The 18,683-nt window shown below is 56.4% G+C and overlaps 1 protein-coding gene across 1 annotated transcript in view; it reads right to left on the bottom strand.

The window, feature by feature from the left end:
- LOC137363717 (protein capicua homolog) overlaps window positions 1-18,683 on the bottom strand; it is a gene marked incomplete at both ends in the record, with an annotated part of 70,940 nt that overhangs the window by 22,116 nt on the left and 30,141 nt on the right. Inside the window, 3 exons of the mRNA XM_068027321.1 lie at window positions 67-1,276; window positions 4,225-4,325; window positions 5,101-5,326. Of these exons, the coding sequence (XP_067883422.1) occupies window positions 67-1,276; window positions 4,225-4,325; window positions 5,101-5,326 (1,537 nt within the window). The remainder of the gene's footprint in view (window positions 1-66; window positions 1,277-4,224; window positions 4,326-5,100; window positions 5,327-18,683) is intronic.

Here is an 18,683-nt window from a genome sequence, read left to right as displayed (position 1 = left end):
TTCCTTCATTGACCCCTCTCCCCACCACCACCACCACCACATCCCACCCCCGAAAGTCCTCCTTACCTTTCTGCATGACGCCGGGATTCACCACTGGTGTGGACTGGATGATGGGAATGCCCTGCTGGGTTGCAGCCGTGGCGATGACCTTGCCGTTGGGGGGCGGCAGGGTGAAGTGGATGCTGGTGCTGCCAACGGGGGGCGGGGGCTTGCCGGCGGGCGAGAGCTGGAGCTGCTGCGGGAGGGTGGGTAGGATATACTGGAGCTGGGTGATGGCGCCCGGCTTCAGCTGCTGGGGTTGGATAATGCCCAGGGGCAACGTGCCGTTCTGGCTGCCCGCTGGGGTCTGGGTGATGAACTGGAGGGAGGGCTGCTGGGGCAGCACCTGGCCAGGGGCAGGGGGGCAGGAAGAGGGGGGTCCCCCGGCCTGCTGACAGCTGGGTGAGCTCATCACCAGGTTGGTCATCAGTGCCGTCCCCGGGCTGGACTTGGCTAAGGGGCAAAAGTTCACCAGGTGAGGGGAGGGCTTCTTCTCCGTGTGGCCTGGGGCATATAGCACTCCAATGCCCAGAGGGGAGCACGCCACCCGCCCACTGCTGCTCGACAGGGAGGGCAGCATTTGCCCGGTGAACTCGGTCTGGCCCAGGCTGGTGGCAGGGTGGGTCCGTTGGGCAGCGGGCAGGGGGGTGCTGCTGACGGGCCGCAGCACATTGGTGACGGAGGTGGAGGCAGCGCGGGTGAAGCCCCCGGGCCCGGATGCCGGCGGCGGACTGACCAGGACGGTGCCGCCGGAAGCCTTGGGGCAGCGGGCACCGGTGGCTGCAGAGACGGGCGCTCGCTCTGCCCCGGCCTCGCCTAGCGACAGGTGGCCCGGGGGCAGGCCGAGGGGCGCGATGACCGATTGGCCGGCGTACGGACGACCTCCCGCCCCCGCGACCTCCGCCCCCTCTGTCTTCTTCCGCTTCCTGTCGTAGGGCAGGCTGGGCTCCGCCACGGTGAAGCGCACGTCTCCCCGTCTGGCCGCCGGCGCTGTCTGCTGCTGCTCGGGCCTGGCTTTGTGCTCCACGTCCGCTCTGAAGGTGCCATGGGTCGTGGTCTGGAAGGGCCCATACCCTCGCGCCAGCTGGCTGTCCGTGCCCTGAGCCCCTCCCCCACCCTCGCCGCAGCTCACAGTCTCCGTCCGGATGGGCAGTGCTCGCTCCTGGGAAACTTCGATTGACGTCCGACACGGTGTGTAGCTCCCGGACTGCGATGACTGGATCACCTGAGGGAACATCTTCAGTGGGCGGGCGGGGAGAGAGAAACAGAACAGGAAAATAAATGGTTAACCCTTCGTCACTCTGTGCTCGCCCTTCAGGATCAATGCCTCCACGTAGGGTGGCGAGACTCTCGATCCTTGCTGGTCTGCCAATCTCAGGTAGTACAGCAGTAAAACCATCCCACGACCACTACTGGAAGAACAGCAGTGTCCCCAGTCCTGACGACAGGTCATTGACCAGAAACCTTACATCTGTTTCCCTTTCCACAGGCACTGCCTGGCCTGAACATTTCCAGCATCTTTTGCTTTTATTCTACCGAAACAGTTCATCTGGTTATACAGTTTGTGGGATCTTGCTGTGTGCTAATTGATGGCACATTTACTTATATTGCAACAGTGGCTATTTTTTTTTTATAAAAGGCACTGCATTGGTTGGAGTGTGCTTTGGGACATGAATGGGCCCTTTATCAAGGCATGTGATTTGAAATGCAATGCCTGATGTGGTGGTGGAAACAACAGCCTTCAAAAGGGAATATCTGAAGGAGAAAACATTGGAGGGATGATGGGAATGAGTGGGACTAAATAAAAACAGGAAGTGCTGGAAACACTCAGCAGATCCGGCAGCATCTGTGGAGGGAGAAGCAGAGTCAACGTTTCAGGTCTGTGCCTCCCTCCGCTCGGTCCGCAAGCATGACCCCGAGCTTCCGGTTGCTTGCCATTTCAATTCACCACCCCTGCTCCCGTGTCCACATTTCTGTCCCTGGCCTGCTGCAGTGTTCCAGTGAGCATCAACACAAACTCGAGGATCAGCACCTCATTTTCCGATTAGGCACTCTACATCTTTCCGGACTCGAGACTAAGTTCAATCATTTCAGAGCGTGACTGGCCCTTTTTTATTTATTTTTTTGTTTGATCATTCTTTTATCATGTGCCTGCTTTAAACTTGTTTTTTTTTCCAGGTCTGCGCTTTTGGACAGAGCTGTTCATTATTCTGTCATGAACACTCTCACCACACCATTAGCACACTCTCTTTGCCTTTGCCCCATAACCTCCTTGTCAGTTAATCTCTCCTGCCCTCTGTCCTATCAGACGCCTTCCCTTTTAATCTCCTCCTCCTCCTCCCGCCCCATTCCCTTTTCACTTGCTTAAAACCTATTACATTTCTCACATTTGCCAGTTCTGATGAAAGGTCATTGACCTGAAACGTTAACTCTGCTTCCTTCTCCACAGATGCTGCCAGACCTGCTGAGTATTTCCAGCACTTTCTGTTTTTATTTCAGATTTCCAGTATCCGCAGTATTTTGCTTTTACTTTAGGGGAGCGGGGCTAACTGGATTGTCCTTTGAAAGACCTGGTGCAGGCTCAGTGGGCTGAATGGTTTCCTTCTGGCCTGTACTATTCTCTGATTCTATCTCCCATCAAATGAAAATGCCCCTATGGGTGTGGTATTGGAATTGGGGAGGGTTGCCTTCGCCAACAGAGGAGCGATGGAACTCGGGGCTATGCAAGAGATCAGAGCTGGAGGAACATGGCGACCTTGTGAGGTTGTAGGGCTGGAGGAGATGCAGTGTGGCTTAATTTTAGTATCAAGCTGCAGCCAGACCCGGGAGCCAATGTAGGCCAGCAAGCACAGGGGTGACAGGTGAATGGGATTTGGTGCTAGTTAGGATCGGGGATGCAAGAGTTCCGGATGAGCTCAAGTCTACAGAAGGTGGAAGATGAGAGGCCGGTCAGGACAGCACTAGAATAGTCGAGCCTTGAGGCAGCCAAAGACATGGGGATGAGGTTTCCAGCAGATGAGCTGAGGCAGGAGAGGGGACGGGTGATATTGTGGAGGTGGAAGTAGAGGATCTTTGTGATGGAGAGGATTGGGGTTGGAAGCTCAGCTCAGGATCAAATGCAGCACCAAGCTGCAGAGCCGGACAGTGAGCAGGGAGGCGATTCGAGTTGGTTGCTAGGGACTGGAGTTTGTGATGGGGAGCAAAGACAATGGCTTCAGTCTTCCCACTACTAAATTGGAGGAAATTGCTGCTCATCCAGTACTGGAATGGGAAGAGAAGCCATTGCTCCAGCTAAGATTAGATCGATTAAAAAAAAAAACGGAATGAGGCGAGTGCAGTCCCACCAAGCTGGACGACGGAGGAAAGACATTGGGAGCAGGATGGTATGGTCAACTGTGTCAAAGGCTACACACAGAGGCAGGTCAAGGAGGAGGAGGAGGGATCGTTTACCACGGTCACAGTCACATTGGATGTCATTTGTAACTTTGACAAGGGTTGTTGCAGTACTGTGGCAGGGGCAGAAGCCAGATTGGATAATGACATCCAAGTTACAACACAGAAATAGACCATTCAGCTCTATGCCGGTCTTCATGCTCCACACGAGCATCCTCCCACATGACTTCATCTCACTCTACTCCTTTCTCTCTCGTGTGTTTACCTAGCTTCCTCTCAAATGCACCTATGCTTTTTGCCTCAGCCACTCCACGTGGTAGTGAGTTCCACTTTGTCAGCCCTCTCTGGGTAGGGGAGGTTTAAACGTGGAGTTGTGGGAAAGATGGGCATAGATTCTGGGGGGGGGGGGGGGGGGGGGGGAAAGGAGGGGGGATCAGCTTTCCACTTTCAAGAAGAATAATCCAGGGAACGCGCCATTTGAGAAGTTGAGCGCAGTGCAATAAGTCTGGAAATAAAAAAGCGAGCAGCAGTACACGAGAGCACGAGGCTGATAGACTGTCGTGAAAGAAACCCAGCCCTTCAGGGGAGGAAAGCTGCTGCCCTTATCCAGTCTGTGTATATGTGTCACTCCAGTTCCACATCAATGTGGCTGACTCTTAACAGTCTTCTGAAACGGGTCCAGGGAGCCCCTCGGTCAGGCCATCGAACGATGGGCGATAAATACTGAGCTTGACAGCAACAGCAGAGGGACAGCCAGTCTAGACGGGCAACAGCAGACGGGAGGGTGCGTACCTTATTTTCGCTCTCATCGCCAGACATCCCATCACTGTCACTGTCTGTCACCCGCTCCTTGCACTTTAGGTCTATGTCACCAGTGCTGTAGGGATCATCTGCTAAACACAGTAGGGTGAAATCATTAATTCAGAACAGCAACAAAGAGAGCCAAAGAGTGGTTGGAGACCCTCGACCCTCTCCTCTGGGCCCTCCCCTCCCAACCCCTCAGGTGGCCTTACACTCTTCCCTCAGCTTTCTCCTTGTCCCCCACTCCAGAGAGCAGTGACCCTCCCTGGGGTGCCAGCTCCAGCTGCACTGTCCACGATCAGGTAGCAAGTATGGATGAGCTGAGACCATCAGCGCCAGCGCTTTGGGCATCACAGCTGGGCTGCTTCTTGCCCTGGTGCCCATCGTCCAGCAGGACCACCATCAGATGAGAGAGCCCTGCCTTCCAGCTGGAGTCAATAACAGCACCCCCAGTGACAGGGTCGATACAGGGAAGCAGTTTCCTCTGCTCAGCTTTCAAGGCAGAGATTGATCGATGTTTGCTGGGTTAGGACACAGAGCAAAAGACCGGTAAACAGAACAGCCATTATCTCACTGAATGGCCTTGGCCTAACAGTACCGAGGGGCTGAATGGCCATCTCCTATTCCTGAGTAACAGGTGAGAGGGGCTGAATGGCCTCCTCCTGTCCTTGTGTAACAGGCTCGAGGGGCTGAATGGCCTCCTCCTGTTACTGTGCAGTGCCTGGGCTGCGAGTGGTGCCCTGGCGGAGAGTGGGGAGTGGCTGGTTCAGACAGCCCAGTTTCCCCATCTTCATCAGGGAGGACCCTACCGGAGACACTCGGGGCCCTCTCCACGTGCAGCGCTCCCCTCCCTCTCCTCCGACTCACCCATCACATCATCGTCCCCTTCCTCCTCACAGATTACCATCCTCTCCTCATCGCTGGTCATGTCCTCACTGGTGGTGCGCTGGGACCTGAACGCCCGGGAGTGAGATGTCCTCAGAGAGCTGCTGGAGGTCACAGCATCGCTGGGGGGCTGAGAGCTGAACCCCAGTGTTCCTGGCGCAGCATGCTGTGACCTGACCCCAGGGTAAGGCAGTGGGCTCGAGCACATCTAGAATGGGGAGCAGGAGGAGGGCAAAGTGAGAACACACAATCTCCCTTTGTCAACACCGCAAATTTTTTACAGCACTTGTAACGGAATAAAGGAAGTTTCACGTTATCTGCAAACTTTGAAATTGTCCCCTGTATACTGAAGTTCAATTCATTAATATACCTGAGTGTGTATAACAGGGGTCTCAATAAAGATACCTCCCGCAGGTCTGATAGCACTGTTCCCCTCTACTCTCAGCCAATTTCGTATCCACTCTGCACGGCACCTACAATCCCAAAGGATTCAACTCGGAAACTTGGACATTGTTCCCCACTGTGCCCCAACACCAGCTCAAGGCCCCCCAACAACCCAACTCCAGCTCATTCCCCCCAGACCCCGACACATTCCCCCCTACACCAGCTCATTCCCCCCCGACACCCCAACTCCAGCTCATTCCCCCTATACCCCAACTCCAGCTCATTCCCCCCTACACCAGCTCATTCCCCCCCTACACCCCAACTCCAGCTCATTCCCCCTATACCCCAACTCATTCCCCCCCGACACCCAACTCCAGCTCATTTCCCCTATACCCCAACTCCAGCTCATTCCCTCCATACCCCAACCCAATCCCCCCTAAACCCCAACTCCAGCTCATTCCCCCCCTAAACCCCAACTCCAGCTCATTCCCCCCCATACCCCAATTCCAGCTCATTCCCCCCTACACCCCAACTCCAGCTCATTCCCCGCCATACCCCAACTCCAGCTCATTCCCCCCCATACCCCAACTCCAGCTCATTCCCCCCCATACCCCAACTCCAGCTCATTCCCCCCCATACCCCAACTCCAGCTCATTCCCCCCCATACCCCAATTCCAGCTCATTCCCCCCTACACCCCAACTCCAGCTCATTCCCCCCATACCCCAACTCCAGCTCATTCCCCCCCGCACCCCAACTCCAGCTCATTCCCCCCGCACCCCAACTCCAGCTCATTCCCCCCGCACCCCAACTCCAGCTCATTCCCCCGCACCCCAACTCCAGCTCATTCCCCCGCACCCCAACTCCAGCTCATTCCCCCCGCACCCCAACTCCAGCTCATTCCCCCCGCACCCCAACTCCAGCTCATTCCCCCCGCACCCAACTCCAGCTCATTCCCCCCGCACCCCAACTCCAGCTCATTCCCCCCGCACCCCAACTCCAGCTCATTCCCCCCGCACCCCAACTCCAGCTCATTCCCCCCGCACCCCAACTCCAGCTCATTCCCCCCGCACCCCAACTCCAGCTCATTCCCCCCGCACCCCAACTCCAGCTCATTCCCCCCGCACCCCAACTCCAGCTCATTCCCCCCTATACCCCAACTCCAGCTCATTCCCCCCTATACCCCAACTCCAGCTCATTCCCCCCTATACCCCAACTCATTCCCTCCTATACCCCAACTCCAGCTCATTCCCTCCATACCCCAACTCCAGCTCATTCCCCCCAAACCCCAGCTCATTCCCCCCCCATACCCCAGCTCATTCCTCCTATACCCAACTCCAGCTCATTCCCCCCATAACCCAGCTCATTCCCCCCCTACACCCCAACTCCAGCTCATTTCCCCTATACCCCAACTCCAGCTCATTCCCCCTATACCCCAACTCCAGCTCATTCCCCCCATACCCCAACTCAATCCCCCCTAAACCCCAACTCCAGCTCATTCCCCCCATACCCCAACTCATTCCCCCCATACCCCAACTCACTCCCCCCCCCACCTCAACTCCAACTCATTCCCTCCGCTATACCCCAACTCCAGCTCATTCCCCCCGCACCCCAACTCCAGCTCATTCCCCCCGCACCCCAACTCCAGCTCATTCCCCCCGCACCCCAACTCCAGCTCATTCCCCCCGCACCCCAACTCCAGCTCATTCCGCCCCATACCCCAATTCCAGCTCATTCCCCCCTACACCCCAACTCCAGCTCATTCCCCCCCATACCCCAACTCCAGTTCATTCCCCCCCATACCCCAACTCCAGCTCATTCCCCCCCCATACCCCAACTCCAGCTCATTCCCCCCCCATACCCCAATTCCAGCTCATTCCCCCCCATACCCCAATTCCAGCTCATTCCCCCCCATACCCCAACTCCAGCTCATTCCCCCCATACCCCAACTCCAGCTCATTCCCCCCCATACCCCAACTCCAGCTCATTCCCCCCCATACCCCAACTCCAGCTCATTCCCCCCCATACCCCAACTCCAGCTCATTCCCCCCCCATATCCCAGCTCATTCCCCCCCTACACCCCAACTCATTTCCCCATACCCCAACTCATTCCCCCCTTATACCCCAACTCCAGCTCATTCCCCCCTACACCCCAACTCCAGCTCATTCCCCCCAATACCTCAGCTCATTCCCCCCTGATATCCCAATTCCAGCTCATTCCCCCCATACCCCAACTCCAGCTCATTCCCCCCCATACCCCAACTCCAGCTCAATCCCCCCCATACCCCAACTCCAGCTCATTCCCCCCCATATCCCAATTCCAGCTCATTCCCCCCCAATACCAGCTCATTCCCCCCCCCCATACCAGCTCATTTCCCCCCTATACCCCAACTCCAGCTCATGCCCCCATACCCCAATTCCAGCTCATTCCGCCCATACCCCAACTCCAACTCATGCCCCCCATACCCCAATTCCAGCTCATTCCGCCCCACACCCCAACTCCAGCTCATTCCCCCCCACACCCCAACTCCAGCTCATTTCCCCCCACACCCCAACTCCAGCTCATTTCCCCCCACACCCCAACTCCAGCTCATTCCCCCCCACACCTCAACTCCAGCTCATTCCCCCCATACCCCAACTCCAACTCATTCCCTCCCATACCCCAACTCATTCCCCCCCATACCCCAACTCATTCCCCCCCATACCCCAACTCATTCCCCCCCATACCCCAACTCATTCTCCCCCATACCCCAACTCATTCCCCCCCATACCCCAACTCATTCCCCCCCATACCCCAACTCATTCCCCCCCATACCCCAACTCATTCCCCCCCATACCCCAACTCATTCCCCCCCATACCCCAACTCATTCCCCCCCATACCCCAACTCATTCCCCCCCATACCCCAACTCATTCCCCCCCATACCCCAACTCATTCCCCCCCATACCCCAACTCATTCCCCCCCATACCCCAGCTCATTCCCCCCCATACCCCAGCTCATTCCCCCCATACCCCAGCTCATTCCCCCCCAAACCCCAGCTCATTCCCCCCCATACCCCAGCTTATTCCCCCCCATATCCCAACTCCAGCTCATTCCCCCCCATACCCCAACTCCAGCTCATTCCCCCCCATACCCCAAATCCAGCTCATTCCCCCCCATACCCCAAATCCAGCTCATTCCCCCCCATACCCCAACTCCAGCTCATTCCACCCCATACCCCAACTCATTCCCCCCATACCCCAACTCATTCCCCCCATACCCCAACTGCAACTCATTCCCCCCCATACCCCAACTGCAACTCATTCCCCCCATACCCCAACTCCTTCCCCCCCATACCCCAACTCCAACTCCTTCCCCCCCCCACCTCAACTCCAACTCCTTCCCTCCGCTATACCCCAACTCCAGCTCATTCCCCCCGCACCCCAACTCCAGCTCATTCCCCCCGCACCCCAACTCCAGCTCATTCCCCCCGCACCCCAACTCCAGCTCATTCCCCCCGCACCCCAACTCCAGCTCATTCCCCCCGCACCCCAACTCCAGCTCATTCCCCCCTATACCCCAACTCCAGCTCATTCCCCCCCTATACCCCAACTCCAGCTCATTCCCCCCCTATACCCCAACTCCAGCTCATTCCCCCCTATACCCCAACTCCAGCTCATTCCCCCCTATACCCCAACTCCAGCTCATTCCCCCCTATACCCCAACTCCAGCTCATTCCCCCCTATACCCCAACTCATTCCCTCCTATACCCCAACTCATTCCCTCCCATACCCCAACTCCAGCTCATTCCCCCCCATACCCCAACTCCAGCTCATTCCCCCCTATACCCCAACTCCAGCTCATTCCCCCCCATACCCCAACTCCAGCTCATTCCCCCCCATACCCCAACTCCAGCTCATTCCCCCCCATACCCCAACTCCAGCTCACTGCCCCCCATACCCCAACTCCAGCTCACTGCCCCCCCGACACCCCAACTCCAGCTCATTCCCCCCATACCCCAACTCATTCCCCCCTTATACCCCAACTCCAGCTCATTCCCCCCTACACCCCAACTCCAGCTCATTTCCCCCCAATACCCCAACTCCAGCTCATTCCCCCCAATACCTCAGCTCATTCCCCCCTGATATCCCAATTCCAGCTCATTCCCCCCATACCCCAACTCCAGCTCATTCCCCCCCATACCCCAACTCCAGCTCATTCCCCCGCATACCCCAACTCCAGCTCATTCCCCCCATACCCCAATTCCAGCTCATTCCCCCCCCCAATACCCCAATTCCAGCTCATTCCCCCCCCCAATACCCCAATTCCAGCTCATTTCCCCCCTATACCCCAACTCCAGCTCATTTCCCCCCTATACCCCAACTCCAGCTCATGCCCCCCTATACCCCAATTCCAGCTCATTCCCCCCTATACCCCAACTCCAGCTCATTCCCCCCTATACCCCAACTCCAGCTCATTCCCCCCTATACCCCAACTCATTCCCCTCCATACCCCAACTCATTCCCCTCCATACCCCAACTCATTCCCCTCCATACCCCAACTCATTCCCCTCCATACCCCAACTCATTCCCCTCCATACCCCAACTCATTCCCCTCCATACCCCAACTCATTCCCCTCCATACCCCAACTCATTCCCCTCCATACCCCAACTCATTCCCCTCCATACCCCAACTCATTCCCCTCCATACCCCAACTCATTCCCCTCCATACCCCAACTCATTCCCCTCCATACCCCAACTCATTCCCCTCCATACCCCAACTCATTCCCCTCCATACCCCAACTCATTCCCCTCCATACCCCAACTCATTCCCCTCCATACCCCAACTCATTCCCCTCCTATACCCCAACACAAAATCATTCCCTCCTATACCCCAACTCATTCCCTCCTATACCCCAACTCATTCCCTCCTATACCCCAACTCATTCCCTCCGATACCCCAACTCATTCCCTCCCATACCCCAACTCATTCCCTCCCATACCCCAACTCATTCCCTCCCATACCCCAACTCATTCCCTCCCATACCCCAACTCATTCCCTCCCATACCCCAACTCATTCCCTCCCATACCCCAACTCATTCCCCTCCATACCCCAGCTCATTCCCCTCCATACCCCAGCTCATTCCCCTCCATACCCCAGCTCATTCCCCTCCATACCCCAGCTCATTCCCCTCCATACCCCAGCTCATTCCCCTCCATACCCCAGCTCATTCCCCTCCATACCCCAGGTCATTCCCCTCCATACCCCAGCTCATTCCCCTCCATACCCCAGCTCATTCCCCTCCATACCCCAACTCATTCCCCTCCATACCCCAACTCATTCCCCTCCATACCCCAACTCATTCCCCTCCATACCCCAACTCATTCCCCTCCATACCCCAACTCATTCCCCTCCATACCCCAACTCATTCCCCTCCATACCCCAACTCATTCCCCTCCATACCCCAACTCATTCCCCTCCATACCCCAACTCATTCCCCTCCATACCCCAACTCATTCCCCTCCATACCCCAACTCATTCCCCTCCATACCCCAACTCATTCCCCTCCATACCCCAACTCATTCCCCTCCTATACCCCAACACAAAATCATTCCCTCCTATACCCCAACTCATTCCCTCCTAGACCCCAACTCATTCCCTCCTAGACCCCAACTCATTCCCTCCTAGACCCCAACTCATTCCCTCCTAGACCCCAACTCATTCCCTCCCATACCCCAACTCATTCCCCTCCATACCCCAACTCATTCCCCTCCATACCCCAACTCATTCCCCTCCATACCCCAACTCATTCCCCTCCATACCCCAACTCATTCCCCTCCATACCCCAACTCATTCCCCTCCATACCCCAACTCATTCCCCTCCATACCCCAACTCATTCCCCTCCATACCCCAACTCATTCCCCTCCATACCCCAACTCATTCCCCTCCATACCCCAACTCATTCCCCTCCATACCCCAACTCATTCCCCTCCATACCCCAACTCATTCCCCTCCATACCCCAACTCATTCCCCTCCATACCCCAACTCATTCCCCTCCATACCCCAACTCATTCCCCTCCATACCCCAACTCATTCCCCTCCATGCCCCAACTCATTCCCCTCCATACCCCAACTCATTCCCCTCCATACCCCAACTCATTCCCCTCCATACCCCAACTCATTCCCCTCCATACCCCAACTCATTCCCCTCCATACCCCAACTCATTCCCCTCCATACCCCAACTCATTCCCCTCCATACCCCAACTCATTCCCCTCCATACCCCAACTCATTCCCCTCCATACCCCAACTCATTCCCCTCCATACCCCAACTCATTCCCCTCCATACCCCAACTCATTCCCCTCCATACCCCAACTCATTCCCCTCCATACCCCAACTCATTCCCCTCCATACCCCAACTCATTCCCCTCCATACCCCAACTCATTCCCCTCCATACCCCAACTCATTCCCCTCCATACCCCAACTCATTCCCCTCCATACCCCAACTCATTCCCCCCCATACCCCAACTCATTCCCCCCCATACCCCAACTCATTCCCCCCCATACCCCAACTCATTCCCCCCCATACCCCAACTCATTCCCCCCCATACCCCAATACCAACTCATTCCCCTCCATACCCCAACACCAACTCATTCCCCTCCATACCCCTACCCCAACTCATTCCCCTCCATACCCCTACCCCAACTCATTCCCTCCCATACCCCAACTCATTTCCTCCCATACCCCAACTCATTCCCCCCTAAACCCCAACTCCAGCTCATTCCCCGCCATACCCCAACTCCAGCTCATTCCCCCCCATACCCCAACTCCAGCTCATTCCCCCCATACCCCAACTCCAGCTCATTCCCCCCCATACCCCAACTCCAGCTCATTCCCCCCCATACCCCAACTCCAGCTCATTCCCCCCCATACCCCAACTCCAGCTCATTCCCCCCCATACCCCAACTCCAGCTCATTCCCCCCATACCCCAACTCCAGCTCATTCCCCCCCATACCCCAACTCCAGCTCATTCCCCCCATACCCCAACTCCAGCTCACTGCCCCCCATACCCCAACTCCAGCTCATTCCCCCCCGACACCCCAACTCCAGCTCATTCCCCTCCATACCCCAACACCAACTCATTCCCCTCCATACCCCTACCCCAACTCATTCCCTCCCATACCCCAACTCATTTCCTCCCATACCCCAGCTCATTCCCCCCTAAACCCCAACTCCAGCTCATTCCCCGCCATACCCCAACTCCAGCTCATTCCCCCCCATACCCCAACTCCAGCTCATTCCCCCCCATACCCCAACTCCAGCTCATTCCCCCCCATACCCCAACTCCAGCTCATTCCCCCCCATACCCCAACTCCAGCTCATTCCCCCCCATACCCCAACTCCAGCTCATTCCCCCCCAGACCCCAACTCCAGCTCATTCCCCCCCATACCCCAACTCCAGCTCACTGCCCCCCATACCCCAACTCCAGCTCATTCCCCCCCGACACCCCAACTCCAGCTCATTCCCCCCTTATACCCCAACTCCAGCTCATTCCCCCCTACACCCCAACTCCAGCTCATTTCCCCCCAATACCCCAACTCCAGCTCATTCCCCCCAATACCTCAGCTCATTCCCCCCGATATCCCAATTCCAGCTCATTCCCCCCATACCCCAACTCCAGCTCATTCCCCCCCATACCCCAACTCCAGCTCATTCCCCCCCATACCCCAACTCCAGCTCATTCCCCCCCATACCCCAATTCCAGCTCATTCCCCCCCCCAATACCAGCTCATTTCCCCCCTATACCCCAACTCCAGCTCATGCCCCCATACCCCAATTCCAGCTCATTTCCCCCCTATACCCCAACTCCAGCTCATGCCCCCCATACCCCAATTCCAGCTCATTCCCCCCTATACCCCAACTCCAGCTCATTCCCCCCTATACCCCAACTCCAGCTCATTCCCCTCCATACCCCAACTCATTCCCCTCCATACCCCAACTCATTCCCCTCCATACCCCAACTCATTCCCCTCCATACCCCAACTCATTCCCCTCCATACCCCAACTCATTCCCCTCCATACCCCAACTCATTCCCCTCCATACCCCAACTCATTCCCCTCCATACCCCAATTCATTCCCCTCCATACCCCAACTCATTCCCCTCCATACCCCAACTCATTCCCCTCCATACCCCAACTCATTCCCCTCCATACCCCAACTCATTCCCCTCCATACCCCAACTCATTCCCCTCCATACCCCAACTCATTCCCCTCCATACCCCAACACAAAATCATTCCCTCCCATACCCCAACTCATTCCCTCCCATACCCCAACTCATTCCCTCCCATACCCCAACTCATTCCCCCCCATACCCCAACTCATTCCCCCCCATACCCCAACTCATTCCCCCCCATACCCCAACTCATTCCCCTCCATACCCCAACTCATTCCCCTCCATACCCCAACTCATTCCCCTCCATACCCCAACTCATTCCCCTCCATACCCCAACTCATTCCCCCCCATACCCCAACTCATTCCCCCCCATACCCCAACTCATTCCCCCCCATACCCCAACTCATTCCCCCCCATACCCCAACTCATTCCCCCCCATACCCCAACTCATTCCCCCCCATACCCCAATACCAACTCATTCCCCTCCATACCCCAATACCAACTCATTCCCCTCCATACCCCAGCTCATTTCCTCCCATACCCCAACTCATTCCCTCCCATACCCCAACTCATTCCCTCCCATACCCACAACTCATTCCCTCCCATACCCACAACTCATTCCCTCCCATACCCCAACTCATTCCCTCCCATACCCCAACTCATTCCCTCCTATACCCCAACTCATTCCCTCCTATTCCCCAACTCATTCCCTCCTATACCCCAACTCATTCCCTCCTATACCCCAACTCATTCCCCCCCATACCCCAACTCATTCCCACCCATACCCCAACTCATTCCCCCCCATACCCCAACTCATTCCCCCCCATACCCCAACTCATTCCCCCCCATACCCCAACTCATTCCCCCCCATACCCCAACTCATTCCCCCCCATACCCCAATACCAACTCATTCCCCTCCATACCCCAATACCAACTCATTCCCCTCCATACCCCAGCTCATTTCCTCCCATACCCCAACTCATTCCCTCCCATACCCCAACTCATTCCCTCCCATACCCACAACTCATTCCCTCCCATACCCACAACTCATTCCCTCCCATACCCCAACTCATTCCCTCCCATACCCCAACTCATTCCCTCCCATACCCCAACTCATTCCCTCCCATTCCCCAACTCATTCCCTCCTATACCCCAACTCATTCCCTCCTATACCCCAACTCATTCCCTCCTATACCCCAACTCATTCCCTCCTATACCCCAACTCATTCCCTCCTATACCCCAACTCATTCCCTCCTATACCCCAACTCATTCCCTCCTATACCCCAACTCATTCCCTCCTATACCCCAACTCATTCCCTCCTATACCCCAACTCATTCCCTCCTATTCCCCAACTCATTCCCTCCTATACCCCAACTCATTCCCTCCTATACCCCAACTCATTCCCTCCTATACCCCAGCTCATTCCCTCCTATACCCCAGCTCATTCCCCCCTATACCCCAGCTCATTCCCCCCTATACCCCAGCTCATTCCCCCCTATACCCCAGCTCATTCCCCCCTATACCCCAGCTCATTCCCCCCTATACCCCAGCTCATTCCCCCCTATACCCCAGCTCATTCCCCCCTATACCCCAACTCATTCCCCTCCATACCCCAACTCATTCCCCTCCATACCCCAACTCATTCCCCTCCATACCCCAACTCATTCCCCTCCATACCCCAACTCATTCCCCTCCATACCCCAACTCATTCCCCTCCATACCCCAACTCATTCCCCTCCATACCCCAACTCATTCCCCTCCATACCCCAACTCATTCCCCTCCATACCCCAACTCATTCCCCTCCATACCCCAACTCATTCCCCTCCATACCCCAACTCATTCCCCTCCATACCCCAACTCATTCCCCTCCATACCCCAACTCATTCCCCTCCATACCCCAACTCATTCCCCTCCATACCCCAACTCATTCCCCTCCATACCCCAACTCATTCCCCTCCATACCCCAACTCATTCCCCTCCATACCCCAACTCATTCCCCTCCATACCCCAACTCATTCCCCTCCATACCCCAACTCATTCCCCTCCATACCCCAACTCATTCCCCTCCATACCCCAACTCATTCCCCTCCATACCCCAACTCATTCCCCTCCATACCCCAACTCATTCCCCTCCATACCCCAACTCATTCCCCTCCATACCCCAACTCATTCCCCTCCTATACCCCAACACAAAATCATTCCCTCCTATACCCCAACTCATTCCCTCCTATACCCCAACTCATTCCCTCCTATACCCCAACTCATTCCCTCCCATACCCCAACTCATTCCCTCCCATACCCCAACTCATTCCCTCCCATACCCCAACTCATTCCCTCCCATACCCCAACTCATTCCCCTCCATACCCCAGCTCATTCCCCTCCATACCCCAGCTCATTCCCCTCCATACCCCAACTCATTCCCCTCCATACCCCAACTCATTCCCCTCCATACCCCAACTCATTCCCCTCCATACCCCAACTCATTCCCCTCCATACCCCAACTCATTCCCCTCCATACCCCAACTCATTCCCCTCCATACCCCAACTCATTCCCCTCCATACCCCAACTCATTCCCCTCCATACCCCAACTCATTCCCCTCCATACCCCAACTCATTCCCCTCCATACCCCAACTCATTCCCCTCCATACCCCAACTCATTCCCCTCCATACCCCAACTCATTCCCCTCCTATACCCCAACACAAAATCATTCCCTCCTATACCCCAACTCATTCCCTCCTAGACCTCAACTCATTCCCTCCCATACCCCAACTCATTCCCCTCCATACCCCAACTCATTCCCCTCCATACCCCAACTCATTCCCCTCCATACCCCAACTCATTCCCCTCCATACCCCAACTCATTCCCCTCCATACCCCAACTCATTCCCCTCCATACCCCAACTCATTCCCCTCCATACCCCAACTCATTCCCCTCCATACCCCAACTCATTCCCCTCCATACCCCAACTCATTCCCCTCCATACCCCAACTCATTCCCCTCCATACCCCAACTCATTCCCCTCCATACCCCAACTCATTCCCCTCCATACCCCAACTCATTCCCCTCCATACCCCAACTCATTCCCCTCCATACCCCAACTCATTCCCCTCCATACCCCAACTCATTCCCCTCCATACCCCAACTCATTCCCCTCCATACCCCAACTCATTCCCCTCCATACCCCAACTCATTCCCCTCCATACCCCAACTCATTCCCCTCCATACCCCAACTCATTCCCCTCCATACCCCAACTCATTCCCCCCCATACCCCAACTCATTCCCCCCCATACCCCAACTCATTCCCTCCCATACCCCAACTCATTCCCCCCCATACCCCAACTCATTCCCCTCCATACCCCAACTCATTCCCCCCCATACCCCAATACCAACTCATTCCCCTCCATACCCCAACACCAACTCATTCCCCTCCATACCCCTACCCCAACTCATTCCCTCCCATACCCCAACTCATTTCCTCCCATACCCCAGCTCATTCCCCCCTAAACCCCAACTCCAGCTCATTCCCCGCCATACCCCAACTCCAGCTCACTCCCCCCCCATACCCCAACTCCAGCTCATTCCCCCCATACCCCAACTCCAGCTCATTCCCCCCCATACCCCAACTCCAGCTCATTCCCCCCCATACCCCAACTCCAGCTCATTCCCCCCCATACCCCAACTCCAGCTCATTCCCCCCCATACCCCAACTCCAGCTCATTCCCCCCCATACCCCAACTCCAGCTCATTCCCCCCCATACCCCAACTCCAGCTCATTCCCCCCCATACCCCAACTCCAGCTCATTCCCCCCCATACCCCAACTCCAGCTCATTCCCCCCCATACCCCAACTCCAGCTCACTGCCCCCCATACCCCAACTCCAGCTCATTCCCCCCCGACACCCCAACTCCAGCTCATTCCCCCCATACCCCAACTCATTCCCCCCTTATACCCCAACTCCAGCTCATTCCCCCCTACACCCCAACTCCAGCTCATTTCCCCCCAATACCCCAACTCCAGCTCATTCCCCCCAATACCTCAGCTCATTCCCCCCTGATATCCCAATTCCAGCTCATTCCCCCCATACCCCAACTCCAGCTCATTCCCCCCCATACCCCAACTCCAGCTCATTCCCCCCCATACCCCAATTCCAGCTCATTCCCCCCCCCCAATACCCCAATTCCAGCTCATTTCCCCCCTATACCCCAACTCCAGCTCATGCCCCCATACCCCAATTCCAGCTCATTTCCCCCCTATACCCCAACTCCAGCTCATGCCCCCCATACCCCAACTCCAGCTCATGCCCCCCATACCCCAATTCCAGCTCATTCCCCCCTATACCCCAACTCCAGCTCATTCCCCCCTATACCCCAACTCCAGCTCATTCCCCTCCATACCCCAACTCATTCCCCTCCATACCCCAACTCATTCCCCTCCATACCCCAACTCATTCCCCTCCATACCCCAACTCATTCCCCTCCATACCCCAACTCATTCCCCTCCATACCCCAACTCATTCCCCTCCATACCCCAACTCATTCCCCTCCATACCCCAACTCATTCCCCTCCATACCCCAACTCATTCCCCTCCATACCCCAACACAAAATCATTCCCTCCCATACCCCAACTCATTCCCCCCCATACCCCAACTCATTCCCCTCCATACCCCAACTCATTCCCCTCCATACCCCAACTCATTCCCCTCCATACCCCAACTCATTCCCCTCCATACCCCAACTCATTCCCCTCCATACCCCAACTCATTCCCCTCCATACCCCAACTCATTCCCCTCCATACCCCAACTCATTCCCCTCCATACCCCATCTCATTCCCCTCCATACCCCAACTCATTCCCCTCCATACCCCAACTCATTCCCCTCCATACCCCAACTCATTCCCCCCCATACCCCAACTCATTCCCCCCCATACCCCAACTCATTCCCCCCCATACCCCAACTCATTCCCCCCCATACCCCAACTCATTCCCCCCCATACCCCAACTCATTCCCCTC

This window comes from Heterodontus francisci, unplaced genomic scaffold (assembly GCF_036365525.1).
Source record: "Heterodontus francisci isolate sHetFra1 unplaced genomic scaffold, sHetFra1.hap1 HAP1_SCAFFOLD_1333, whole genome shotgun sequence".
In the NCBI taxonomy this organism is placed as follows: Eukaryota; Metazoa; Chordata; class Chondrichthyes; order Heterodontiformes; family Heterodontidae; genus Heterodontus; species Heterodontus francisci.
The sequence above is the reverse complement of the archived record's forward strand: the minus strand, read 5'-3'. Positions and strand labels throughout refer to the sequence as shown.